Source organism: Calonectris borealis, chromosome 10 (assembly GCF_964195595.1).
Source record: "Calonectris borealis chromosome 10, bCalBor7.hap1.2, whole genome shotgun sequence".
Lineage (NCBI taxonomy): Eukaryota > Metazoa > Chordata > Aves > Procellariiformes > Procellariidae > Calonectris > Calonectris borealis.
In genome coordinates, this window is record NC_134321.1 from 2,939,237 (window position 1) to 2,951,959 (window position 12,723).

The 12,723-nt window shown below is 41.0% G+C and overlaps 1 protein-coding gene across 1 annotated transcript in view; it reads right to left on the minus strand.

The window, feature by feature from the left end:
- The window catches only part of LOC142086084 (contactin-4), a 345,243-nt gene that overhangs the window by 57,248 nt on the left and 275,272 nt on the right, over positions 1 to 12,723 (minus strand). Inside the window, exons 10-12 of the mRNA XM_075158605.1 lie at positions 7,067 to 7,203; positions 5,414 to 5,543; positions 1,353 to 1,503 (exon numbers count right to left, since the gene is read on the minus strand). Of these exons, the coding sequence (XP_075014706.1) occupies positions 1,353 to 1,503; positions 5,414 to 5,543; positions 7,067 to 7,203 (418 nt within the window). The remainder of the gene's footprint in view (positions 1 to 1,352; positions 1,504 to 5,413; positions 5,544 to 7,066; positions 7,204 to 12,723) is intronic.

Sequence of the window (12,723 nt, forward strand, 5' to 3'; positions counted from 1 at the left end):
CAGTGACCAAGCAAGAAACACAGTCACTCACATTTCTTTCCTTTCCTAAGCACTTGCTCAAATAAACTAACGCTTTCTCTCTCACTCCTAAATTAAAATGAGGATTGTGCCATGCCTAGGAGAACAGCGTCAGAGAAAACAGCACATTTCAGCTACGGACTGTGCCAGCGAGGATGGGGAGACGGATGGAAGCTCATGGGGCTGACACTCCAAAACTTCCAGTATTTAATACGTCCCATCCTTTGCACAATCTTCACCAGAAGAACAAGTTATTTCAGTTTTAAAAATCAATATACCTTGATCTATTATAACTTTGACCTCGCACAGCTTTGTACCCTGGCTGCTAGAGGAAGCTCTGCGTAATTGATCACCCAACTCTTTTTATCCCAAGAGGTGAAGTCGAACAGTCCATAGACAATAGCTTTGTAAAGACCAGGTAACAGGAGCTAAGGAAGTCAGAAATAGGTTGTTCATTATTTTACTCATCTGGCTCTAAATGAACTATAGCTTTTCGCATACTCGCATACATCACCGTAGTATATATTTCAACGTCCATTACGGGCAGGCAGGTTGGATAGAGCAAGACTAGACTTGCCAAGATAAAAGAACAGCTCTAACAGGTTTAAGCTTTTAAAAATAACTATTTCCTGTATTTTCTGGCTTTTTGACCTTTACTAACACGACAGGATTTTTCCCATTAATCCAAGTGGCACATCATATTTTGGTGGACTGTCAAGGACAGCTCCCTGGGTCCTGCCCTCAGGCGCTGCCCAAGCGGGACAGGTAACACAACTGCACCTCTACACAGTCAACAGCAAATCACTGCAAAACCATGCATGTGAATGTGGAAGGTAGGCTCCTACTTCTTACTAATGCTCTCCTTTTGAATTAAAAAAAAAAAAAAAAAAAATTACTTGGCCAGTCTGAAAAAAGCCGTCTCCAAGTCAGGTGTTAGGACTGCCAAATTAATTAATGGCCCCAAATAATTCCTGTTTGCGGGACATTGAGTAATGCACCAGAGCAGTGTAATTTGCAGTGGAGGGTTTTATCTCCTGGGAAATTTTTTGAAAAACAATGGCTATTTAGAGCAAGGTAGAGGCAAAATATTTGCTTTTTAGAATGTGTCTTTATCAGCTTCTTGGCAGGGATGCTTTAATAGTACACAGAGACTGGGATGAACACAATGGGAATAGAAATCTCACCCCCAGCTCCTTGAGATTGAACAGTAGCTGTTTTCACATTTATTTGCAAGTCAATTTTGGGAAGCTATTAATGACAAATTTAGCTTTCATTGCTGAAAGCCCCTGGGTTGGAGCAAGCTAATGAAAGAAATGGTTACTTTAAGACATTACCTCTCATTTTCTCTTAGGATGTCTTTTCCTTTCTTCCAAGAATAAGTAGGTCTGGGGGAAGCTTTCGGCTTACACTCAATGATTACTTCACCACCCACTTTAACAAGAGTTAACTTTTTCAAGAGTGTTTTGGAGAAGTCTGGACTGATGGCTGAAAGAAAAAAACCCAAAACAACAGATCAGAATTCCCTCTGGAAAAACCAAAGTCAGGCTCTTTTGAACATTACAATATTCCAGGGCTGCTTCTCAGCTGCAATTCCTAAATGATCTGACTTTATGAACTATATGCACATATGGATGGGGCAAACAGACACCTGAACGCTTCAGATCTTTACTTGTTTAGAAATGCATGTTCAGCTACAAACCTCAGAAACCAGTAACCTCGGCAGGCAGCAGAAACTCGGTGTCACACACATCTTATTCGGGGCATTACCCCTAAGAACTACGCCTGCATGAACTGTATAATGTATTTCATTTTTCGTGTCATAACAGCATAATCATCATTTTGTCTAACATTGCTATGCGCACAGCCACAGCACACAGGAAAATTGTCACAAACACAGAACCCATACAATTAATCAGAAATGTTACTATTTCCAGAAAAGTTGACATTTTTATGCTTTATATTCACAACTGTTGCATAAACAGGATCTTTTATTTTCATGCTGTAAGGGTGGGAGACCTTGACACAGCCAGGTCCTGAACCAAGCAAAACAAAGCAAGACTTAAGTAGGCACAGGGTACAAGGTACTCTCCAATCATCTTTCTCAGTCCCTCCAGGGTTCACTCTTTTGTTTTGTGAAAAACAGTCAGATATTCATTGAAGCAAACACCAAAGCCCTGCAGACAGTCTGCAGCCTGGCTGGGAGGGAGAAGATGGTTTGGCTTCTGATTCCTGCCTCAAAGGATTTTTAATGATTTATTTGATGGGACCTGATGACAGGCAGAGCTTTGAGGCGGCTGCCTCTAGACTGACTCTGGCAGTGAACTCCCCAAAGACGACCAGAAGGTTTTATTTATATCAAAGTAGGACAATTAATTTTTTTCAATATAGAAAGCTCTGAGCAAATAGGTGAGGCAGCTTAACAGTTTTATGAACAACTCTTGCCCTGCTCGCTACGTCTTTGCTGACAGGAGCTTGCTTTCTGACAGATCAGTGGCAGCAAACTCTGCCCAGTCCCCTCTAATTCTCACCATCCCCTTTGCTAGCTGCGAGCCTGCACCCTGCGCCTCCTGCCCCATCCCGTATCCCCTGAGCTTGCCGCATTTTCTCCGACTTTCTTGCTGCGCACTGGGAGGTGAGAGTTTAGATCACTCTGCATTGCATCTGCTTGATGCTCCATAAAATGATCTAAAGCTCACCTGAAGCAGCTGGGAGACAAAACCTGCCATGTGATACAGAAAGCAAATTCATTTTTCTGAGGGCATCTTGTCTGCCTCAATTCTTTTGGATATCATTCCTGTCGCAAAAGAGTTGAATAAAACATAATACTACACTGATAATGGGATGGGCTTTATGATCAAATAGATCTCGTCTTCCACTTTCACGAGTCAGAGTTCACTAATCTCTGAGCTGTCTTGTCTTCTATGTCTAATCATAGATGGCTGACTTCATTTTAGCACAGAGGAAAACATGTATGTTATTAGAGACTATACAAGAGCCATCTGAAAACCAACTCCGGCTAGGTAAAATATTTCAAAATTAAAGGAGGCATCCTGAGGATGACTTCCCACCAATGCACTTGGAACCAGATGGATTATTATTTATATCATATTATCATAATTAATACATTATCAATTCTGGAAATAATCTCTCAGATGATTGTCCAAAATTTATGAGCAAAATGGATTTTTGAATAACCCTGTTATTTCCATCTCTGTAGTGAACAGTTTAGACTGGGTTTTTTACAAGTAATTTCCTATTTCTCTCTTGGTCCTGCGTGATGTAAAGGAGTTGCACGATATGGGTTTTATTCTGCGACGTTCCAAATGTTGTCATCTGACATTTAGAAACTCTGGGCTCAGTTCTCAGCAACTACCACAGCTTCCCTGTGCCACTTCAGGGGTAATGCATTTAATTTTTTCACACTTTGTTTGTAAAATGAGGATTTTAATTACTTTTTTATTTTATTTTTTAATTTTTTTTCAAACATTTAGCCTGAAAACTCTTTAAGGCAATGACTGCATCTTACTACAGGTTTTTACAATGCCCAGCACAACAGGATCCCAGTTTTAGCTGAAGACTACAGGCAATATAATTGACAACAACAATAGAGAAGAATCACTCTGAGAAAAGCTCTGTCTGTAATTTTCCATTTCTCTTTTTCACTTAATTTTGCTATAAGTCTCACTTGCTATTAGTGGTGTTTAATCATTTCAAGTGCTTAACTTCAGGACCTTTTAAAATAACCATTTTTATACTCAGAAAGATGTTTAAAAGCTAACATTTCTTAGTGAGAGCTCAGAATATTGACCTCCTTTGAAAACTCTAGTGAAAAGGAAAACACGCTGTTTTTCTTTAAAAATACGTCAAATTAAATCACAGATCCATAGAAATTAATCTGCAGCACACCATTCTGGTACTTTTCACATGACCTACAGAAGCCAGACTGCGTAACCCAAATGAGAAGTCAGCCAAACACAAGTTATCTGGCAGGTTTTAAGAGCAGGCTCTCCAAGGTCTTTGCTTTCTGTGCAGCCACAAGGTTGGCCCCTGGCTGCTGCGGGGCTGCCGGGCACGGGGAGGCACTGGAGGTACCACCAACAAGGGCTAAGCCTCTGTCTATCAGAAGATCTGCCTTCCTCCCAAAGGCTCATTTTTACCAGGGTTTTGAATAGACAGGAAAAGCGTCAGTGGGTTTATTTCGATTTCTTTCACGCAGTAACACGTCCAATAAATCTTAGCACTGTGAAGTCTAATTTATTGAGCATTATTGTACTTTTCTTGAACAGCAACACTGACAATCTTTCAAATGAATTTTTTTCTCTATGCAGGCATCTATTGCTGCTGATAAAAAATGACCGATAATTGAAAATGCCATAATCAAAAATGACCTCATGCTTTGTTTTTCAGGATAAAGTGGGGAATGAACATTCGCTTTGAAAACATAAACCACTGTTTTGTAATCATGAATTCTACTTAATCCTTTGAAACCACATATCTATGCTGACGTATCAGTTTCCAGGCCTGCCACTCATACAAGAGCAACGTTTGTGAATAAAGTACAGACCTGCAGGACAGCTGAGGCTGGCCGGGACCTCTGGAGATGGTCCCGTCCCACCTCTGCTCAAGCAGGGGCAGCTACAGCAGGTTGCCCGGGACAATATCCACTTGGATGTTGAGTATCTCCAAGGATGGAGATGCCACAGTCTCTCTGGGCAACCTGTTCTAGTGTTCAACCAACCTCATGGTAAAGAAGTTTTTCCTATGTTTAAATGGCACTTCCTGTGTTTCAGTTTGTGCCCATTGCCTCTTGTTCTGGCCCTGGGCACCACTGAGAAGAGCCTGGCTCTGTAAACTCTACTCCCTTCCATCCGGTATTCAACCACCTGGATTCACAGGAGCTTCTCTTGATGTTAAACTGGGACAAGTAGACAAAACAGGTGGGGCACAAGTTGTTTTTCTTGGCGAGGGTTTGGAACAGGAGCGTTACAATTGCCATTAGGGTGGTGGAAGGTCTACTCAGTCAGGTAGTTTTTCAACATTTCCTCAAGCGAGTCAGCCTCTGCAGCCCACGAGCGGGCAGTTACTGTCCAGTATGCTCGGAACTGCAATTCTCATGTTTCTCCATAAATGCTTCTAACCAGCAAGAAGCTGAGTGAGCTTGCCAGCTCTCTGTGCTCAGTCACCTGGAAAAATACGGGAAGGTGGGATGATGTAAAAAAATCTGTTCTCTGCCTATCCACTTTCTCAAGTTTTCATTTCATGCCTTACTTAAAAACAACTTGTCCAAGATCCTCAGTAGCACTTCTGCTTCAGATGCTGAAATTTGGCACAACCAGCTTGGGTAAAGGCTTTGCTGGTTTTGGAAGGTCTGCAGTGTTCGGGAAAGTAAACTTACCTATGACACTCAGTTCTGCACTGGCAAAAATGATGCCGTGTCTGTTTTCCGCTACACACTGATACATGCCGGCATCGGACAGGCTGACGTTCGCTATTGTGAGCGAGCCCTGCTCTAGCTGAACTCTGCCCTGTAGGAAACAGTAAAACAAATAAAAAAGTAAATAAGGAGATCCCTCCTTGGAACATAAACCCAGCAGTTGTTGTGCTATATTTTATACCAAGGTGGACAAAAAACCAGTAGCAGTAATGGGAAGAATTTGCATGCTCCAATCTATTTGTCTGCTAGCTAAATTTATGTCAGGTTAGACACTAAATGGTAAACGCAATACAGTAGTTGGTAGATGAAATTTAAACTGGAGGACTTTCCCTTGACTTCTCATTGATTTAATACCCAAACCATTTAGATTAATATCCCTTTCAAGCAGATAAACTTGAATCAAAAAATGCACTTTTGTTCCATAGTGGCATTATCACAGCCAACCTTATTCTTTAAAACATTTAAAACAATGGTATTATGAGTATATATGGCAATGAAGGCTAGTAAGACTGGTTGCCATCTTAGCTAGCACAGAGAGAAATACTTAAAAAACTCTGCAGTTTACTGAAAACAATATAGATGTTAATAATTTAATGACCCTTTACTTCATATCAGCCATTAACGTGATTTAAGTACAAGACCATCTGCTAGTGACCAGCGTGAAGCAAGCAAAATTAGCATGTGGAACAAAAGACCGGGGTATCATTTGTCAGCCTAAGGATATGGAGCTCATGTTATCAATTTTAATAAGCACAGCCAAGTGTTCCCTCCCTCCCCAGGAGTCTCACCAATTAAAACAATAGTAATACAAAGAGCTATTGGCTTTCTACTTGGCCGTAGGGAGGAAATTTAATGTTTGTGCAATCTTTATCAGGGTTTGATCAACTCTGGGCTGCCATATTCTTTCACAATAAGTGAAGGGAAAAAAATGCCAGCTACTGTGAAGCCAATGCTTTGGTGACTTGTTTTCGTTTGTGGTTATAACAGGGGAGGACCATGGGACTGAGCGATGACCCGCCAGTGAGAGGCTGGGCAGACAGGGCGGTGGGAGGGGGTGTGTTTCCCCGGCTCCTGCGCATCACCCTTCTTTAGGCAGCTCTTTTGTCCCTGGCAATGGCAGGCCACGCTCCTGGTCACCCGCACAGGGACACAGCTCGGCAGGAGGAGTGGGAACGCCATTAGAGACCAGCAGAAACACTAAGGTTTCATTAGCAGCAGAAGTTCACCTGAACATCATAAACTAAAAAAAAAAAAAAATTAATCCGGAGTGATCATTTTCTGGCTGCAGGCTCCATAGTCCCATTCGGCCATTCCCTCTTCTTCACAAGGGTCTCTACACCCTTAGGTCCTTCATTTCAGAGAGGACCTCTGAACGTAGAGCTGTCGTGTGTCCTACTTGTCAGTAACAGCAGCTCTCCTCAAGCCGTACAGAGGTGCCCACCAGGCATGGCAAGGAATTACCTACAGAGCGGGGGGATTTCAGAGCACCGCCATCCTTTCTCTTTCCATTCCAAAAGTAGTAAAACACGCAGAGATGAGAAAGCTGGCGGAGCATGAAAGCACTTCCAGAGCCTGTGACCCTCCTTCCTGGCGAAGGGCTCCAGTGGTGCCTACCTGGGGCAGCAGCGGCTCCCCGTCCTTCAGCCAGCGGTACGAGGGCTTCGGTCTCCCACTCGCTCGGCATTCCCAGACGACGCTTTCCTCTATGGCTGCGCGTGCATCGCTGATTTTCTGAATCCAGTTGGGCTGAGCTGCAATGCAGAAGTAACGAATAAAGCCTTGTGTCTGTAACCAACAGCGTGCCCTCCAGATGCAAGCAAATGGCCATTGCTTTCTTTATTAGCACATTTAAGAGTTGGATTTAATAACATGCTTAATAATTGCTAAAGATTATTTTTTCCCCTGAGTCCAGTTCTGCTTTTTGAAGGTGGCACGTGCAAGATCAGAACCTGTTTTCATTTTATTTTTAATAAAAACACTTAATGAAAAAGAGTAGCTTCAGAAATCCTGATCATTGTATAAAAACAAAATAACAGTTCATGTGCTGCCCCAGTGGAATAAATGGCACTGTTAGACCCCGGTCCTTCAAATAGAGACATTTTCCTCTTCAGGATCTATAGGACTTCTAAAATTTAGCATCCGTTGTAATTTAGAACTAGCTCTGCATTGAAATTAAGGTTATTCCAGTAACTTAGGCCTGCATGGTCCAAATTCTCAGTCTTTTCTTAGATTAGGGCCATATCTACAAGTAGTACCATAGGAAGATCTTCCATTTGTATGAAAAATCTTTGGACTCAATAATTGTATTAATGACACTGAACAAACCTAGAAAGTCCAAAAGCAGATATTGGAGATACATTTTGGGAGAATTTGGTGAAAACTGGTACTGGCAGTTTTCAGACACTTATGAGATTATGTTTTTACTTGTGTTTCACATATTTTTATCAGAGTTTGTTGTTTATTGGCTTTTTTAAAAATACATCTTAAGTTTAGCCAGACTCCACATGCAAATCAAATTCCGTGTTTTTGGAGACCATACAAAATCTCTGACCTTCATAAACCCCATCTGTCTAGATATACGTACAATACTTTTCAGAAAGTCCCATTAAAAAAGAGAGTTCAGATTTTTTTAATGGTCATTTGCCCCATTTTGACATAATAAAATCTGAGAGACTTAGTAGGAAGATATTACCAGCAGAGGTCTCCAAGAACCTGGTTAATACTTTTTCCCATGTAATCAGATAAAAAAAATATTAAGATTACTCAAAGACAGGTAACAACTTTGGACAGGGACAGGGGCCAGAGAAAGGTCTGAAAGGGTGAATTAAAAAATACCATATCAAAATGGTAAGTTGGTATGATTATACCTAAAATATTGGTATGTCTACCATGACGTGATGCTGGATATACACATTCAAGGAGCTGAGTGGCTTTTAAAACTGTGTTCAGGCTGTGAGCGATGTGTGCTTAACCCCACACCTACCACATTGCACACTTCTCTTCTCACAGTGCCTACAAAACACAGAAGAAAGCTGAAGAATTTTGCACAGCATCTTATCTCCAAGGGACTTGCAAAAAAAGCAGCAAACTAAACGTAATGACAATGCAGAAGCAAAAGAAGTAGCTGAAAAGGAGAGGCAAGCAGTGTTTACTTCTCTGACTGCCCCTCCTGCCCCTATAATATTTTAAGCTTGTTTATTATCTGTATCTAAAGAGATATGAAAGGGAAAGTTTTTAAATGTAGGAAGGTGAAAGTCAATTCTGTCATTTGGAGTAAGAATTTGAACAATTCCATCGAACTGAGACATGCTGCGCAACTGCAACGGGTTCAGTGGCTCAAGGACATTTGCAAATTACTCATGAATTTGCATATTTACCATTCTAACAGCATCCAACTCATAATGTTGAAGAGAGTCTTATGATACCGTAAAAGGAGCTCTATAAAACCACACAGATCCATTTGCCTGTTTTGCAGTACTGAGTGTTTTACTGATTTCCCACATGACAACAAAAAAATTCAGATAAAACAACTGAAAGTAGCCTGTAAAGCAAGAAAACCCATGAAAGGTAAGGTGTGCTCTATAAAGTGTATGCTACATAAAAAGAAAGATAACTCTCGTGTGAGGAGAACAGAAAATTCAGTATTTATCCTTATTTCAGGCAGACTCTCCAAATAAGGAAAATTCTCACCCAATGCACCAAAAGACTTTACCTGTCCAGTCTTTCTGCTGTACTTTGCAGGTTGCACATCTGAACTGCTGCCCTAAGTAACGGTGCTGAGATTTAAATGTGCGGTGCTGGAAGCGCTGGGAGCTGCCTCCCCGCTAATCATTTCACTCTTTTGTGCAGCACCCACAAGCCACAGCCTTGCACCACGCACCACTCTTCACCCCCTCGTTATTTTAACCGGTTAAGCTTTCCATCCTAAGGCCATTTATAATGCAGACAATTACAGAATGAGCATAATAGGTCAAAAAACAAATCTCAGTGAAAACCGGAGTCGTCCTTTATTTCACAGGAGCTTCGTTCTCTGCTGCTCTTCAGGAGACTTTTCCAATTAGGTCAACCTCTCCTTTCAACAGTTCATTTCAGAGAATAGCAAGCATGCTCTTGACTTAATCTTGAGTAATACACAAGGGTTGGTTCATGCAGCAAATATGTCTGAGCCACCAAATGAGAGTCGCCATAATATAATGAAATTTGACAGCCTCCCTTCGGGGATTATACCAAGACATGGTAATGTGACACAAGATTTCAAGCACGATAATTAAAAAAATTCAAATAAGGATGTGAAACCAGCTCCATCCTACAACATTTTCTAGTATAGCACCATTATTTGAGATACAAGGTTTAATTTGTGACTGGTAGTAGTGTTCTAGAAAAAGTCCTTCGGATCATTTCAGTGGCACTGACCAAAGATGAATTCTTTCATATGATGGGTCCAGAAATATTTTGGCCCTATTTGGAGTACTTAAATATTACTGGCCTTGGAAACATCCCAGACGAAAAATCCGGTACTAAAGAAAAAAATTACATGGAAGCTGATTAAGAATTCATCTGAATTGCAAGAAAAATTCATATGCTAGAACTATAAAGTGGAAGAAAAAGCTTATAAATATAAGCATGACTCTTACATAAGGATAGCTTTAAAGAAAAATATCCCCCTGCTAGGTGATGAGAGCTCTCTGAATTTGTACTCAGGGGGACGGAAGAAAAATGATGGCAGCAGTTAGAAAAAAACCTGTTTCCCTTTGATCACCTTCCAGTCTTCACCAATGCAAAGTGGGGCACTTTAAACCAGGTGATTAGGAAAGTACACCCAAATATACTCCTGCTTCACACTAAGACCAAAAAATCCAGAATGAGTCTGTCCTTCAGTGTAATGAATTGAAAGGCAAAAGTAGGCACTGGAAAGGTGGAGCAGAAATCATTTGAAAATGAAGTGACACAGCCGGTGATGATGCATCGCATCAGAAACGAGTAACAAAACCAGAGAATTATGGGACCAATGTAAGAAATAAACCAGAAATAAATCTGTAGGACTTTGCAATTGTCTGAGAGTTCAAAACAACCAAAAAGACTAAAGCAAATGAAGTACTAATACATATACAGAATCCAATTCTCGGTCGGTGTATATTGATTTCAGTGTTCCTAAGCCAATTTATAGCAGCTGATGGCCTAGTGCAGGCTGTGTAATTCATCATTAATGGCAGATGAAAGGCTGAATGACTTGTCCATTACTATATCTATTCTAAGGAGATTGAGACTGAGCCCAGGATCAGAAAAGTCTAAAGACCAGAAAACCAAGCATAAGAAGTAAGAAAAACAGATGGGAAAAACACATGAGTAATTAAAAATAAAGAATGCAGCCAGTGAATAAGGTTTGTGCAGACAAGTGCACGTGTCATCCTGGTCCACATGGGGATATAGCTTCTGTAAACAAAACCCATATGTCCCTAATTTGTTATTCTTCCCAATGATCACAGGAACGTAAAACCAGACTTTAAGTTATTGCTTCTCCTCTTCTCTTCCTTTCCTCCTCTTAGTCCCTTCCTCCTGACCTCCATTGCCAATTAAGGACTATTTGAAATCTATACAACTCTCAAAGCTGTGCAAATCCTCCACCAAAGTCATTTGCTTGAATGTTGCACCTAAACGATCTCCATTTGTCTGCGTCTTTGGAAAGTTCACCCGATATTGCCACTTGGGCAGGATGTCTCCCTTGTACCTCTCTAGAAGTCTGACCATAATGAACCAGCCTGGGAGTTCTGCTTGGGACTAAAACATTAAAAATCAGAGGAAAAGAAATGGAGGAAAATTTGAAGGAGTTAACCTAGCTGATAAAAATACTTAAATTGTCCCTACCTCTTATTTACCTCCTTTCCCATAAGCTATTCTGCACCATTACATGACTTGCTCCCCAGTTACGCCGGGCACCAAAGGACTGTAGGTATTACAGGCACATTCATAAAGACCAGTCCTCAGGGATTTAGTTATTTTTTATCACTGATGCTCTAGACTGCAGCTACCCAGGGGAGTAAGGGAGGTGTGGGGTGCTCTATGAGTAGCCTTCTCACTTCATTTCTCATACCTATTTGTATTTTTGCTTCTCCTGCTGGAGAGCTATTTTTCCAAGCCAAAATGATAACAATTTGAGCACTTTTTCTGAATCTCCTAAAAATTGATTTCTTTATAAGCAGGTTTCCAGCAATTCCTTGGAAAAGAAACAGTGGAGGAGAAACATGCCTGTTCTCCATGCAGAAACTGTTCTGGATGCAAGACTTCCCTTGGGCAGCAAATTATTCAAAACTCAGAGTTACTCCCTCCGGCACTAAAGTCTGAGAAAATACATATTCCACTGGCAGGAGTCAAGACATCCCCGCTCCGAGCAGTGATTTTCCCCAGGGCGAGGGTAACCAACCAAGATTGGGCACCGCAATGATTGCTCCCAAGGCCAACTGCCCCTTTCTGGAAGGATAGATTGGGCTGCTGCCAGGTGTTTAAGTGGTGGTTAAGCAAGAGTTAAATTGGCACAATATTCTGAAACAACACGAGATTTGAGAACTTCAAATAAAATGAACATGGAGATGCTTGAAGGTGAGAAATCAATTGGCAATGTACCTGCATAATAGGTAGCAAACTGGGTTTTCTAGTGAGGCATGTAAATTATAATTAATAATAATATATACTTGTCCTATTTATGTGAATTTTCTTGTATTTTTATCAGTCCAGAAACTCATTTTATTTCAAGTGGCTTTGAATTTTCAGCAAATTATTTGTGATCTGGGACCTAAACGGAGTAAAGACATACAACTGCCTGATTTTCACTTATGCAAATTTCCTTTTTAGACCTCTAACCATAATGAAGAGCATAATATGATTTACATTTAAGGTTGTTTTATAAAGTGGCATAAAGTAGCTTTCACACAAATAAAACACAGGCCCATTGATGAAAGGGGGACTCTTTTCACTGCAAAATTAAGGAGCCGCATAAATTCCTGGTGGGACTTTGATTTGAGAAGTATTTAATCTGAAAAGCGGTCCAGCCAATTAAATGGCTTCTGCTGAATATCTTACAAAATGCTGCAAAGAACTGTAAGCAGTTACAAATAAGTCTGTCTCTCTGCTAATGCGCATGCTGCTGTGCTGACACTTTTAGAAACCATTTTAACTGCAATTTTTTCCTCCTTGCCTCGGCTTGCCAGCAAGGTGCTGGGCAGGGACCAGATGAGCTCAGGCGAGAGAGATGTTGGAGGACCCCAGAGCAACAC